Source organism: Odocoileus virginianus, chromosome 3 (assembly GCF_023699985.2).
Source record: "Odocoileus virginianus isolate 20LAN1187 ecotype Illinois chromosome 3, Ovbor_1.2, whole genome shotgun sequence".
Taxonomy (NCBI): domain Eukaryota; kingdom Metazoa; phylum Chordata; class Mammalia; order Artiodactyla; family Cervidae; genus Odocoileus; species Odocoileus virginianus.
The window spans coordinates 17,182,104-17,196,965 of record NC_069676.1 but is presented as its reverse complement, the minus strand read 5'-3'; the positions used below and the strand labels follow the sequence as shown (position 1 = coordinate 17,196,965).

The 14,862-nt window shown below is 55.9% G+C and overlaps 1 protein-coding gene and 1 non-coding gene across 5 annotated transcripts in view; one reads left to right on the top strand and one right to left on the bottom strand.

Annotated features, from left to right (window-relative positions):
* DPP9 (dipeptidyl peptidase 9) overlaps positions 1 to 13,921 on the bottom strand; it is a 38,173-nt gene extending 24,252 nt beyond the window's left edge. For 2 of the 4 annotated variants that reach the window (XM_070464927.1, XM_020914228.2), the window contains exons 1-5: positions 13,741 to 13,920; positions 12,751 to 12,803; positions 9,776 to 9,863; positions 5,480 to 5,733; positions 90 to 202 (exon numbers count right to left, since the gene is read on the bottom strand). In XM_070464927.1, the coding sequence (XP_070321028.1) occupies positions 90 to 202; positions 5,480 to 5,733; positions 9,776 to 9,831 (423 nt within the window). In that variant the 5' untranslated portion in view covers positions 9,832 to 9,863; positions 12,751 to 12,803; positions 13,741 to 13,920. Of the gene's footprint in view, positions 1 to 89; positions 203 to 5,479; positions 5,734 to 9,775; positions 9,864 to 12,750; positions 12,804 to 13,740 lie in introns of all 4 variants that reach the window. The other 2 variants (XM_070464928.1, XM_020914207.2) reach the window with 2 other exon arrangements.
* Positions 13,922 to 14,163: 242 nt separating this feature from the next.
* On the top strand, positions 14,164 to 14,235 carry TRNAG-UCC (transfer RNA glycine (anticodon UCC)). Its single transcript has one exon. It is a non-coding gene; the product is annotated as a tRNA-Gly (tRNA).
* The last annotated feature ends 627 nt before the right edge of the window (positions 14,236 to 14,862 follow it).

Here is a 14,862-nt window from a genome sequence, read left to right as displayed (position 1 = left end):
CCTGGGGGGGAAGGCTGGGACCCCTCAGAGGCCAAGTGCACCTGCCCGCCTCAGCCACGGGGAGGGCCAGACTCAATCACGGGGCTCACCTGGAAGTGATCCAGCATCTGCTTCCACGACAGGAGCAGCAGCGCCTCCTTGCGGACCTTCCTGGGGATCTCGGAGTAGAGGAGGGAGTTCTCTCGGCTGCCGTAAGGCATCCCTTGTGGGGGAGAGAAAAGCAGAGTGGCTGCCTTTGGCAACTCTAGCCTAGCCCAGCGCTAGAGGAGAGCCTCAGGTGGGACGGGCCTAGGACCCAGACTCCCCACGGCTCCTGGGGACTGGGCCTGGCTGGCTCCACCTGCTTCTCCAGCCCCTTGGCCGCACATCCCTCCCCAGAGAATCCATAGATAGAATTTACACCGGCCAGCAGGAGCAGCAGGCTCTTCTACCTGAAATGTTTGAGCCAAATATGTCAGCCTCAGTTACTGAACAAAAAGCACCCAAGAGGACAAAAAATGGGGGGTCAGTGATCCCCGACTCCTCACAGGTTGGGCTCAGGTCGTGTATCCTGCTATACTATGGACTCTTGCAAAGGCCAGGAATTAGTTTTGGATCAGAGGAAGGGCAAAGCTCCAGAATGACAGGGAGAAGTGTATTCAAGCCCAGCCTCTCCCCCTCTGCAGTGCTGACACCAGGTTAGTCAGCTTCTGCAGGGCCATCCTAGGCACAGGAGGGTGTGAAGCAGCCTCCTTGGCCCTACCTGCTGGATGCCAAGAGCCCCATCAGTGTGACAACCACAGGATGTCCCCAGACACAACTGAGCATCATCTCCTGGGGCAGGAGCACCTGACTGAGAGCCGCTGATCTGTAGAGCAGAGTGGCTGCCTGGGAAGAACTCCATGTGGGTGAGTGAGGGAAGAAATACAGAGTGCTCAGCACATACAGCAGCAAATGTGGCAAGGACACATCTTCCAACCCGAAGTGTCTTTGCCTTGATAGACAATGGCATGATGGCTGTTAAGAATGTTAGCAGTGGGAACAAGATGGTTCTCTCGGGGAGTGTGGGGGTCCCAGCTCTCCAGGTACCAAGCTGGGGGACTGGGGCAGGGCTCCCTGGAAGCAGGTTGTGGCCCAGGAATGCACCATGACCGACAGCAGATCACACAGAGTGGGCACCTCTCTTTGACCCCTTTCAATCCCAAACTCCTCCAGGAGGAAGACTGGGTTTGGTACTGGTCTCCTGTCCTCATATGCACCCTCACTTCTAAGACTGGAGGCTGAGGGCCCCAAGTTTGATGCCTCTAGAGCTAAACAGAGCTTCACAAGTAATACCCATCCCACCGCAGGAACTCTTACAGGTAGCTTCTCAATACAGCAAGTGACTTGCATTTTCAACTCGTGACAGTTTGTTCATGAAGTATAGTTGGAAAAGAAGTGAAAATGCAAAGCTAACTTGGATGTACAAGTGAGAAGTGTTCGCAATTCAACATCTAAGGACTTTAAGCCAGGGGTCCCTAGTCCCGTTTGGAACCAGGCCTCACATCAGGAGGGGAGCGCTAGTGAGCAAAACTTCGTCTGTTTACAGTCGCTCCTTTTCCCTGTGTTTACCACCTGGGCCCTGCCCCCTGTCAGATGAGCGGCATTACTCTCTCAGGAGCAAATCCTACTGTGAACTGCACACGAGAAGAAACCAGGTTACAAGCTCCTCATGAGAATCTTCCTGAAACCATCCCACCTCCAGTAGGCAGAAAAACTGTCTTCCATGAAACTGGTCCCTGGTGCCAAAAACATTGGGGACCGCTGCTCTAAGCTGCTGCAGTTACTCACTCCCAGCTAGAGGCATGGACTTGACACTGCCCACCCAGGCCACCCATGGGGCCATCTTTCTTCCCAAGTTCACAAGACAAGTGAGGATGGGAATCATGTGGTGGGTGACTCCTTTCTTCTAAAATGTCCAGAACAGGCAAGTCCAGAGACAGGAAGTAAGTCAGTGGTTGCCGGGGCTAGGGGCTGGGATGGGGAGTGACCGCTCACGGGGATGGGGATTGCCTTGGGTGATGGAATGTTCTGGAACTAGACAGTGAGGATGGCTGCACAACCCTGTGACTGTACCCAAAACCACCGTGCCGTCTGCCTTTAAGAGAAGGGATTTGATAGGACGTGAATTATTTCACAATTAAACAACAAACAAGGCCCAGTGTGGATAGCTGCGAGGGGGCAGGTGGCCATTCTCAACCAAGCGCCATGGGCTCTGAACAGCCCCGGTCCACAGACTCTCTGGGAGCCCGAGCCTTCCAGACAGGAAGTTGGTGGTGCAGTCCTACCAAAGAACACCAGAGACACCTCCCCTCCCCACTGACTAATAAGCACAGACATGAAAAGGGATACGCGCTCTGGCACATTCCCTGAAGCAGCTGCCAGGCCCTGGTGCTGGTGGGTATCTGTGTGCACAGTAAGGGTCTGGGACGGCTGAGCATGGCCCCTGACTTCTGCTGTCGCTTCTCGTACTGGCTCCACCATCTCAGCGCCCCATCCCAGAGCCCCCCCAGCACGTCAGGTGGCCCAGGACTGGACCCAGAACATGAGAGATCTCCCTTACGCCTGAAGGGACTCCCAGTGCCATCTGGGGCCCCATGCCCTCCTCCGCTGGACATGTGACACCCACTTGCAGCAGGGAAGAGCCAACCCACTAGGAGCAATGGAGCCCTGGAACTGGAGCCCGTCTTCCAGGACAGCAGCAGGCACATTCCCTTCTCTGCTCTGTCCCACATGCATTGGGCTCCAAGAGAGACTTCCCAAAGGGGTGTGATGGGGCCCGCCAGGGAGGCAGGGGTCCCGGAGGAACAGGGGGACAGGCCACATACTCAGGGCACCAGAGCAGGCTGGGCATCAACCTGGGAGGTCCGTTCTGTTCAATCCATAAAAGTGTCTTACTACCAGCATTCCCCCAGCACTGAGCTATAAATGCATGGCGGCCCAGGGGACCTGATCCAGGAATCTGGACATGATGTGAGGTCAAGGGCACCCCAGGGTGCTGAGTGATACAGACTGGATCAGCTCGAGGGTGATCTAGCCCAAAAGAAGCAGGATGGCTCTGGGCTGTTCTAGGCACATTTCGGGGTCTCAGTGGCTCCAGAGCCCTTGTCTGAAGCTGGCCCCGACCTCTGGGGTGGGCTCTCAGAACCTTCTGCAGACCCCAGGCCCAGACCCACGCACAGGCCGAGGCCGACAAGAGGAGCGGACATCTGACCTACATCGAGCCCATCATATTCAGAGAAAGGTGGTCCGTTTCTGCTGGTGGCCGGAACCAGACATGTGACCCTGGGAGTGTGGCAGCAGAAGGCAGGTGGGAAGTGAGGGTGGAGCCGCAGAGAGAAACACATGAAGCGGATGCCTGGACTCCATTTAGCTCAGGCTTTTCAGTGTTGGGAGGCACGGGGCGGGCTGGAAGAGGTCCCTGACACACCCACGTCTTTACTATGAGGCTCAGAGTAACTCAGAGCGTTTCTGCCCTTTCAGCAGCTCTGTGGTTGGCTTAATGATGGCTCCCAAAGACTCCCAGATCCTAACTCCAGGAGCTGGTGAGCATGGTACCTGCCTGGCAAGAGGGCCTTTACCATTAGGATTGTGGTAAAGAGCTGGGGAGATCAGGCTGGATTATGCAGGGGGCCCTAATGAGCCTGATAAGAGGGAGGCAGGGAGATTTCAGACACATAGGAAAGAAGGCAATGTGACCAGGGAGGCAAAAACTGTAGCAATGCAGCCACAAGCCGAGGAATGCCGACGGCTGCCAAGAGCCAGAAGCAGCAAAGAACACATCCCCCCACCCCTTGAGCCTCAGGAAGATGACCAGCCCTGCAGACACCCAGCTCTTGGCCGAGAAACTGTTTTCAGACTTCTGGCCTCCAGCACTGAGACAAAATACACTTCTGTCATTTTAAACCACCAGGTTAGTGGTCACTAGTGTCAGCAGCTGTCGTGGGACACTCTTACAAGTACCTTGACCTGGAAGGGCAACTTGAACTTGAGCGAGCGAGGGACCCAAGTGAGACTGCATGCAGGACAGGGGAGGGACTGAGGAACACAGAACCACAGGAAAAAGAAAAAGAGAGGCTGTAGCTTGCCACAGTCACAGAGTCTGGGCCGCGTTCAGCCCTCTCTTTTTCCTCTCCCCGGGGTAAATGAAACCTGAAGCCCGCCCTAATCTCTCCTAGGCTAGAGCTGGCAAACTTTTTTCCACAGGGGCCAGAGACAGTAAGTATTTTTGGCTGTGCAGCCCACATAACCTCTGTCCCAGTTACGCCTGAAAGATGCCCGATATGGTCTGTACACCCACGGGTGTGGCCGCACACCAGCACAACTGGATTTCTAAAAACAGCCGGCTGCCGCGCACCGACCCTTCTAGACCATTCCTCTCTCTGACTCCACCTGCCAAACTGCCATCTGGTCTCCACGTGGGCCTCTGCAGGGAGGGAGAGCATCCGGCAGCCCCTGCAGTCACTGTCACGGGCCTTGGCGTGAGGGCAGCATGGGGTGGGGGGATGACCTTCTCTTGTACGTTCGCTCCATCACTCATTCCAATACTGACTGAGGGCTGACCGGGGTCGGGCTGAGGGTATGTGGAGCGTGACCCAGCCCCGAAGGTTCAGAGCTGGGGTTAAAAACCTGCCTCGGAGCAACAATCACGGGTCAGGCTGTGTCCAAACGAACATGACTGGTGCTGTTCCTTCTTGGTCTGGAAGACCCTCAGGCAATATTCATTTGTTCAACAGGTATCTGTCATCCACCTCCTAGGAGCCAGGCTGGGGCCCAGCTGTCGAGGCCACAGGTGTGCATGAGGCCACACTGTGCCCCAAAGGCCAGCAGGGAACACAAGCGCAGAAATAACTGCTGAAGACGTAGAAAGCCCTGCATCGAGGCACACCCCAGGGGGTGGAAGTGAGCAGCAACTGACATGCTTATCCAGGAACCCAGGGCTGGGAGAGCAAACCCCCAACCACCTGCCCATGGTGATGCAATTGTGCCACCTCTCTGTGAGCCTCAAGGTCCTTCTCAACACACCACGAGCCTGCAGCCTCCACGGGAGTGACCTTCTGCTCCCACTGTGGGGAGTCACGGTGCTCACCAGCCACCCCGGCCCAGCCCAGGCTGCTGGGAAGTGACTCAGGGGGCGGGCCTAGCTGACAGGCACTGGAAACAATCTCAGGGCCTTATGCCCACCTACCAGGCCCAAACCTGGAGCTGCTACTACATGGATGGGGCAGGACTGCCCTCTGTGCTGGCCACCACACAGCTGAGGCCCTGGGGGACCCTTGCCCCAGGCTGTCACTGTTCACAGCCGTCACCTGTGGGTGGGACCACATCATTGGAGGAACAGCTTGCCCCAGGCCCAGCCCTCTGTCTGGACCTTCTGACTCACTGATCTCTGGGGGTGAGAGGACGTTGTAACAGCTGGCCCGGAAACGTGGCGTGGGGGCAGGGAGCCCAGGGGCCTTACCCAGGTAGTAGAGGCGGTGGGAGTGGGGGCCTGACTCGTCAGTCTTCTGCACAAACTGGAAGTCATGTGGCGCCTTGTTGACCACGAGGCCCGAGTTCTTGCGGCTACCGTGGATGATGCTGCGGAGCCCCTCCCACGAGTGCTTCTGCACCTGGAAGCGTGACGCTGGGTCCTCCGTCTCCGCCGCATCGCCCCGCTCAGACGTCGGCGCCCCGGTGGCCATCCTCTCCGCCCCCTGGGAATTCAGCGAGAAGCTACAAGGAGGGTGGGGGAGGGAGGGAAGGACAGGCGGGAAGACGATGAGAAGCAGGGTGGCACCCAAATTCCGCTCACAAGCTGCCCCCTACCCCCGACTCCCCTGGTCAGGTCCCGCCTCTGGGCACCCTGCCTCGCCCCCTGAGGATGCCTCAAATTCTTCCACTTCTTTCTAGCCACGAACCCGCAGACCCCCACCACCAGCACCTCCTGGCTGAAACACTGCCACTGTCTCCCAGCTCAACCTCGCACATGTTGCAAATCTGATCCTGCGACCTAAAACCCTTCCTTGGTTTCCCACACTCAGCTGGGATAAAACCAAGCACTCACATGGCCTTTGCTGGCTTTTGCCCTCTGACCTCTGCCAGGCCTTCAAACCTCACCCCCCTTCATCAATCTAGGCCTTCTCTTAGCTTCAAAAACAAGCCAGGCTCCTTCCCACCCCAGAGCCTTTGTCTGTGCTGGCCTTCTGCCTGGAACACCTCTGCCCCACTCTATACTGGACTAGCTTCTAATCAGATCTCAGTGTAAGTGTCTGTCAGGGCTGTGGATGGCCATCTGGACCAAAACTGTCCATCCATCTTTCACTTGCCCCCTGGCTGCTCCACCCTCAGTGCGTTTCGTCATGTTGACTGTTCACGGATCTCCTGCTTGTTCCTGCCCAGGACCACCCCCCACCCTCCGCCCCACACTGTGTCTGTCCTGGCCACGGCAGTGTCCCTGGAACCTCACACGGCCCCTGGCGCACAGGAGGATTTCCTTGGAGAGCCACAGGGTGATGATCTCTGCCGGGAGACACTCTCTCATTCCCCAAGAACTGAGAATAAGAGGCAGGTGGGCAAATCTCGTGGCCCATGCTATCAGCTCACCAGCCAGCAGGGGAAGCTGTCCCGTCTCACCAGAAGGGCTCAGACAGCCAGGCAGACATCTCCTGGTCATCAGAGAGCCTCAGGTGAGAGGATGGACAGGCACCCCCTTCCCCAGAGGCCACTCCACTCTCTCCGCCCACTCCAGGGAAGGTTGCTGCTGTGTAATACCCTCCCCACCCCCCGCACTAGCGGCTTCTTGACTGAACTGGACTGGCCAGGCAAATATTTATTTTATGGAAATCTAAACACAGCCTTGGTGACCTGATTCTAGAAGAGCCAGGGTCATCTGGTGAGGCCAGCCAACATAGGCAGGCCAGCCTGGATTTCCTGTGAGGGTACCAGAGAGCCAAAGGTCTTGCTTAGACTCCTGGATACCTCATCCTGTGGGATTCGTGCCTCTGCGGGCACATGTACATGTTCCCTTTTAGGAGGATCTGGCTTTCAAGAAGTCGTGGATAGAGCTAGGGCTCCACCTTCACGTGGGGGCCTTATGACTTCCAGAAGGCTTTGCCCCTTACTAGTGCAAGATCCCTGCCTGCTGTGAGAGGCGACAGGAGAAAGAGACACGGTGAGGCACCCATGGCTGCTGACCACCCACTGTAGGCTGATCTTCAGACTCCTCTTTCCAACTGGGCCCCTGCTTGGTCCTTTCTGACCCAGCTGAGCTGGGGGAGGGGCAACAAACTGACATGGCCTGCCACCCCAAACACTTCAGCTGCCCCCACGCTGGCTCTGAAGACATGGACCACAGACCATCAGAGACTTTGGGGCCCTCGGGTCAAATAAAGCAAACCCTGGCAGGATGGCACCCTTGCTGAGGGGCACCCATGGCCTGTCCTGGCCTGCCACAGAGCTGCGGTTCACCTCGAGGGCAGCAGGGGCTGCAGGTGGGGCTGGGAAGGGGCCGGGCCAGGACCAGCTGGACGCTACAGAGCCCACGCGGCGCCGGCACTGTTGGCAACAAGCTCAGAAAACCAAGGCAGGGCAAGTCCCCTAACCGCCAAGCCCCACCCCCCCGCCCCCACCCACCACGCTGCCACCACAATTCCAGCTGCGATCACAGCAGAAAAACAAATTGGCTTCGGGTGCTCCCATGGGGAACCCCAGAGGCAGAAAGTAAGCCTGGCAAAAACCCTCATGGAATCTCATGGCTTATGTCCACAGCAAAGGAAAATAAAAATGATCTTGCCTCCGATCAGTGCAGAGAGCCCAGGAAGCAAAAACACGATCCAGGAGATGAGAAACGAAATGAAACATCGGGAGGACCTTCTAGGAACCTTCGAGATGTGGCTGGGCAGCCCAAGCTCGCAGGCAGGCCAACACTTGCTGCTGGGCCCTGGCCCTCGGCTCGCCTCTCTCCTCCCCAGGGGCAGAAAGAGAGGCTCAGAGAGGGGAGCAGGTGAATAGAATGCAGCCCTCAGGAAGCAAGCCTGTGCCGGCCCTGCCTCATTCAGCGCCAGCTGGGGCTCAGCTTCTTGAGTCAAGAGTTTACACAGCTGGGGAAATGAAAGCGGATTCCAAGCCACCTAGGTCAGACCCACCTACGCCTTCCTTCTGCCAATCGATAGGACGGCCCACAGCCCATACCACCCACCACCAGCACCCAGGTCGGGACCTGCCAGCAGGGTCGCTGTCAAGGCCCGCTCGGCTTCTGAGATGTGACTAAGCTAGAGCCTCTCAAGCTGGGACCACCTGCCCCTGGGGTATCAGCCAGGGTCCCAGGTGATGAGGGAAGCAGGGGGAGGCAAGAAGGCAGGGGGGGCCAGGTGAAGGGAGGTGGGGGCCACGGCCACCACACTCAGAAACACTTGGGAGCGGCCTAGGGACCTCATAGCACCCCTCCTGCTGGGGGCTCCCCCGGAACAGCAGGCCATCCTCCGCTCTATGAGGGCCACCCCCAGCACCGCCCAGGCCTTCAGCTTCTACCAGTCCATGAGCAGCCCAGCCCATGCCCGCCCCAGACCTGGTGCACAGGGGAGAGGAGACTCCAGCCCCGTTGGGAACTGACGCCCGAATGTGCGGGCACCACACAAGCTCAGAGTCACATCTGGGAAACAAATCACGCACTTAATGCCAGCCCTGTCTTCCAGAACCATCTCTTGTTCCCTTCCTGCCCACCCCTATCCTGATCCTTGCACTCACTGAAAGCAGGTGAGCCTGTGGATCAGAAAAGAAGGCAATGGCACCCCACTCCAGTACTTTTGCCTGGAAAATCTCATGGAGAGAGGAACCTGGTGGGCTGCAGTCCACAGGGTTGCTGGGGGTCGGACATGACTGAGCGACTTCACTTTCACTTTCATGCATTGGAGAAGGAAGTGGCAACCCACTCGTGTTCTTGCCTGGAGAATCCCAGGGACAGGGGAGCCTGGTGGGCTGCCGTCTATGGGGTTGCACAGGAGTCGGACATGACTGACGTGACTTAGCAGCAGCTGCAGATCAGAAAACTGATACTGACAGAGATCAGCTCAGCTGAGGAATTTTCGTGGTCCCTTCCTCTCGTGCTAGGCCCCACACGTAGAACAGACGAGTGACTGAGCCTTGTGAGGATAACTGTATTTGATCCTCACTGAAACCTTGGGAAGTGAGTTCTGGGCTCTTCCCTAAAGGTTACTGGAAAGCAGGTTCTGAGGTCAAGTGGCCCACCCAACCTTCCCCACAAGAAAGGGCAGAAGCCCCAAGCCCACATCCTGACCATCTGGCCAGTGGTTCTCAGTCCCCTCCCCAGGGGACACTGGGTGATGTCTGGGGACACTTGGGGTTGTCATGACTGGGGGTGGGGGTGGATGCTCCACTCCTGCAATGCCAGGGCAGGCACTGAAGGACCTAGCCCAGTGGCGAAAATATCAAGGCGAGAACTTCCACATTCCCAATGAGGGGGCCCGGGTTGATCCTTGGTCAGGGAACTATATCCCTCATGCCGCAACTAAGAGTTTGAAGGCCACAACTAAGACCCGGCATGGTCAGATAAATAAATAAAAATATATTTTTTAAATGCTGAGGCTGAGTAACACTGCCACCCTCACAGAAGAGCCAGAAGCACACTGTGGGGAAAACCAGAAAGCTGGGAACAGCCAGTTTGTCTTAGACCCTCCCTCCAGACCTATGATTCCATTAGAAATTTGGGAACCTCTGCAATGTCGCCACCAACCAGGGATCCCCAAGTGCCCCTTACCTTCTCCAATGTCCTGTGTTCACGCTGTCCAGCCGCAGCTTCTTAACCTTCCGCATTAACCACTTGACTGACCTCGAGGAGGGGGAACCTGCGAAGGGGGAGACCGCAGGGCTACAGCTCTGGCAGTGTGGAGGGGTGAGGCCTCGCTCCCCTTCAAACGCAGCCCTCCTGGGACTTTTTCGGTTGTACAGTGGGCTCAAGTTTGATCCCCAGTCAGGGAAGTAAGATCCCACATGCCATGTGGGGTGACCAAAAAAAAAACCCCAGAAAAACCAAAGGCAGCCCTCTGGTCTGCAAAGAACACTCAATGCCAAGGGCCTTCTCGTGCTCAGTTGTGTCTGACTCTTTGCCACCCAATGGACTATAGCCTGCCAGGCTCCTCTGTCCATGGGATTTTTCAGGTAAGAATACTGGAGTCGGCAGCCATTTTCCTTCTCCAGGGGATCTTCCAGACCCAGGGATCAAATCTGTGTCTTTGCATCTCCTGCATATATAGGGGGATTCTTTATCACTGCACCACCAGGGAAGTCCCTCTCATGGGGCAGATGTTAGAAATCTGAAGGCCTATCCAGGTGTTTGCCAGGAAGCGGGCAGTTCTCCCCAGCTAAGAGTCCTGAGAAGATGAGAGTTTCACACGACTCGGGAGACACCACCCACGGCACTTTTGGGGAATCAAATAAACCCACATTCCCCACTGCAGCTGCTCCCCGACGGCTGTCCCAACCCCACTCCTCCCAGGTCTTGACCACCACCTCCAACCACACTGGCCTTAACCTCCCTAAACACACAGACAAGCCCACCTCCAGGATTTTGCACTCCCCAGCCCCTCCACCTAGAACACCCCTGCCCTGCTTTTTGTGAGACCTGTTCCCTCTTGTCCTTCGGGTCCCAGTATCAGCTCTTCAGGGGTCGTTCCTGGCACTCGGTCCAGAGTGCTACCCTGTCAGCCCCATCTCAAATGCCTGGGCATTTCTGCAGGCACTCATTCTAAGACAGCAGTTCTCAGTGAGAGTAATTTCTGCCCTCCACCCTTGCCCAGGGCATCTTTGGTGATGCCTGTTGGTATTTTTTGTTGTTCTGATGGGGGGGTGGTTACCGACACCCAGTGGGCGGGGTCTAGGATGCTACTTGTCACCCTAGGGTGTCCAGGACAGCCCACTCCCACTGTCTCCAAGAATGATCTGGTCTCAGTGTCCTAAGTGCCAAGGGGGAGAAACTGTGTTTACTGTCTGGGGGGCAAAAACTGAGTGAGAGTCTTAGACTCACACTAGACACCAAAGTGACAGACACTGACACTGAGCTTCCCTTGTAGCTCAGTCGGTAAAGAACCCGCCTGCAGTGCAGGAGACCCAGGTTCGATCCCTGGGTTGGGAAGATCCCCTGGAGAAGGAAATGGCAACTGGTGGGCTGCAGTCCAGGCGGTCGTAAAGAGTCCAGCATGACTGAGCGACTAACACTTAGACACCAAAGTAAATCACCTGTGGTTTAGGTGGCTTAGGTGGTATACCAGGGTGGCCCCCAGGGCCCGTGAGTCACCCCTTCTCTGTTTGTGTGCTTAGATGTGTGCAGCCTCCCAGGGCCTCTGCAGGTCAGGTAATCCTGGTACGCAGACGCCTCTCAACGAGGCCCAGTGTCCCCAGGGGACAGTTTTGGCTGTCAGGACTGGGAGGCAAGTGGCTGGCATCTGGTGGGTGGAGACCAGGGATGCTGCTAAGCCCCCACAATAAGCAGGATAAACCCCTCCCACCGCAAAGAATAATCTGGCCCCTCACACCACTAGAGCTGAGGCTGAGAACCCCTCTCTGGGTAGATGACCACTCCCAACAGGATGTCAGCTCCATGGAAGCAGACCTTCACCTGTCTCTTCCCATTGTGGCCCTGACAGACAGGATGCACTCAACAGACATCTCAGGAAGAATGAACACGTACTTGTCCTCACTTGAATGCTGTCTAAAGTCAAAGGGACCGTTGGTGTGGGGGGCACTCCACCACCTTCTTGACAAGACAGGTGCCCCGATGGTTAAAGAAAAATAAAGCAGTGGAATTTCCCTGGCAGTCCAGTGGCTAAGACTCTGTGCTCCCCACACAGGGATCCCAGGTTCGATCCCTGGTCAGGGAACTAGATCCTGCACGCCACAGTGAAGATCCAGCACAGTCAAGTAAATATTTGAAAGAGAAAAAGAAAGCATCACCTGGTCCCAGGATAATCACCTGGAAGTGAAGCAAACTGTCACTAGAAAGCAGCACCGATTTCACCGCAAACCAGGGAAAAAAACTGTGGGCTCTGGTGTCAGAGAGATTTGGGGTCAAATCCTGATTCCACTACTCGTGGGTTCTGTGACCTTGAAGGAGTCACCTAACATCCCTGTGCCTCAATTTCCCCAGCTGTAAAACAGGACCAACGCCCTGTTTGTTGGCAGGGCTAACACCTAAGACTACTGTGAGGATTGAATGAGATTACAGGGGTAAAATCACACACATAGAAACCACAGGGCAGCTAATACTGTCATCTGAACAAATTATTTAAAGTCAAGTTACTTAAATAACAAGTACTTAATAACAAAGTAACAAGTTACTTAAAATCTCCAAGAGGAGAACTGGACTCAAGCCCCTTTCAGAGCAAGAATCCACACCATTCCAGAACTGAGTGCCAGGCACCCTATTAGATGGGGAGTTGGGGGTGGAGGGTGGGCGTGGTGTGTGTGTCTGCATGTGTAGCCACACATCCACCAAATACTTTTTTTTCTCCTCCTGGATAGAAAGAAAAGTCTCCAACCAGAGCAAAGCTGAAGCCACTAGCCTGGGGCCAGGCTAACTGTCCCCCAGGGCAAGTGACATCAGGGCTGTAGAAAACCACTTCCTCCCAGATTCTATATCCTGGAACAAACAAATGAATCCCACTCACCCATACCCAGCAGTCCAGCCACCCCACCCCATCGCCACTGACCTTTTTTTTTTTTTCCCCCGCCACTGACCTTCTAAAGGGTCCAGAGAGCCTCCATTTCAGCTGCAGATGTGGTTCACAGACCTTGACAGAGTAAATGTGTCATTAACACGGCGACTTAACAGAGGACTGACTAACCCCCTCACGCTCCTGCCATTGGCGAGTCCCCAGTGGTTGAGCCTGATTCACTGTACCCAGTAGATCTTAATGATGCCTCACAGCCCCGCAGTGCTGTTTGCACGCCCTGGACCACACCCCGCAGGAAAGTCCTGCCACGAGGCGCCAATTCGACCAGGATCCAACAAGGGACTACAGGGACTGGTGACCACACTGCACCCTTCCTGGGCTTTTAGTCCCAGCTCCTGTAAAGGTTTATGCTTGCCGCTCAGGCAAGTGACTTCCTCACAGTCGGGGGCAGGGATGAACTCAAAGGGAAAGGGGCCACTTCTGCCGCACAGATGGGGAAGTGTCAAGACTCTGTTGGAAGAGGGTGGATGGCTGGACAGGGCTGGGAAGGGGGCTGAGAGAAGCGGGCTGGACCCAGTGGGGATGTGAGGTGAAGGAGTGGGGGCCGGACGCAGGGCGGGGCGGTGGCCTCTGCTCTCATATACATAGCATGTGTCTGCATGAAGAGAGAACAAGGTGGGAACCTCCAAAGCCGACGGGGAAGAGAAGGAGTTATTGAGTGCGGCCACCCCGCGAAAGGGGTCAGAGCCCAGTGGCCCGGGCAGCAACGGGATGGGAGAGGACGTCGGGTCAGGCTGGGCAGAGGAGAGATTGAGAGCTGGCCGGGCAAGCGGAGAGAACGCGCGGGCGAGGAGTGAGAAGAGACGCGGGGCGAAGGGGAAACGGAGGCGGGGACTGGAAGAACCGCGCGTAAGGTCAACGGCAGGGCCGGGGAGCGCGGAGGCCGGGACGGATGGTTCCACGTAGGGTCCAGAGTCGGGAATGAAGCGGGGCGGGTCAATGGCGGGTTCAGGGTTGCGGCCGAGGCCGGACGGGGCGTGGGGGTGCTGCTTACCGGTACTTGGGGCCGGCACGAGGGAGGCGGCCGAGGTGGGCAGGGCGTCCCGGGGCCGGCGGCACCTCAAACTCGCGGCTCCATGCCCGGGACTGCGGCCCCGGAAGTGGCGGGCGCGGGGCACAGCGGCGCCGGCGGACACGGGGTACCCGGCAGCCCAGGCCCCTTTGACCCGGAAGTCGAGCGGCCCAGGCGGCGGCCTGGGATTGGTCGCGGCCCGGCCAGTACCAAGAAGCCAGGGGCGCTTGGGGGAGACGCGTCAGCAGGGCCCCCCGCAGTAAGTGGGGTGAGACGTGCCACGGGTGGCGTCTTCCTGTGCGAGGAAGGGACACTGAGAAGAGACACCCCTGGTAACTTGGTATCACCCAACCAAACTGCTAATACTTTTACTAAGGGCATTATGAGAAATCTCTCATTGCCCAGGCGTTGGTGGTATAGTGGTTAGCATAGCTGCCTTCCAAGCAGTTGACCCGGGTTCGATTCCCGGCCAACGCAACAGTTGCTTGTTTTTTTCTTAAAAGCTTCCTTTACTGTCTATTTAAAATTTCCTAAACATCAAGCTAGTATTTCTATTACCTTGCAATAACTTCTACAATTCCAGAATAGCTTTAAAAAAACAAGAATAAATTTTAAAAGCGCCTAATCTGAATTTCTACTGTAGTAAATTTTAAAGTCCCATAGTAAAAACATGTAAGTGTTTCCATCTGGGTTTTGAACCAGGGATCTTTCTTGTAGGAGATGACAGTGATAACCGCTACACTAGGGAAACGGACGAGTCACACTTCTTGAGTTTACTATAGGCAATATTACAGAAGTTGTTACATTGTAGCTCCTGAAATGACTATTATTTGGCTCCGTCCCCCCATGTTGATTTCCACTCTTCCTAAATGTCCATCACTCTGTCTGATGTGGAAGCTAGAAGGAGGAATATAGCCCCCTCTCAACAAGCACAAACACACTATTAAAACAATCTAAGACAGAAATTGCTCTCAAACCTATCCTGAAGTCAACGTTTCATTAGTTCGTCTCATAGATTCCTTATTTTAAACTCTTTCCTGCCTACAAATATTAACCATTGCTGTTTCAGTCCAAACCACTTTCTAGAGTAATTTTCTGTAAAAG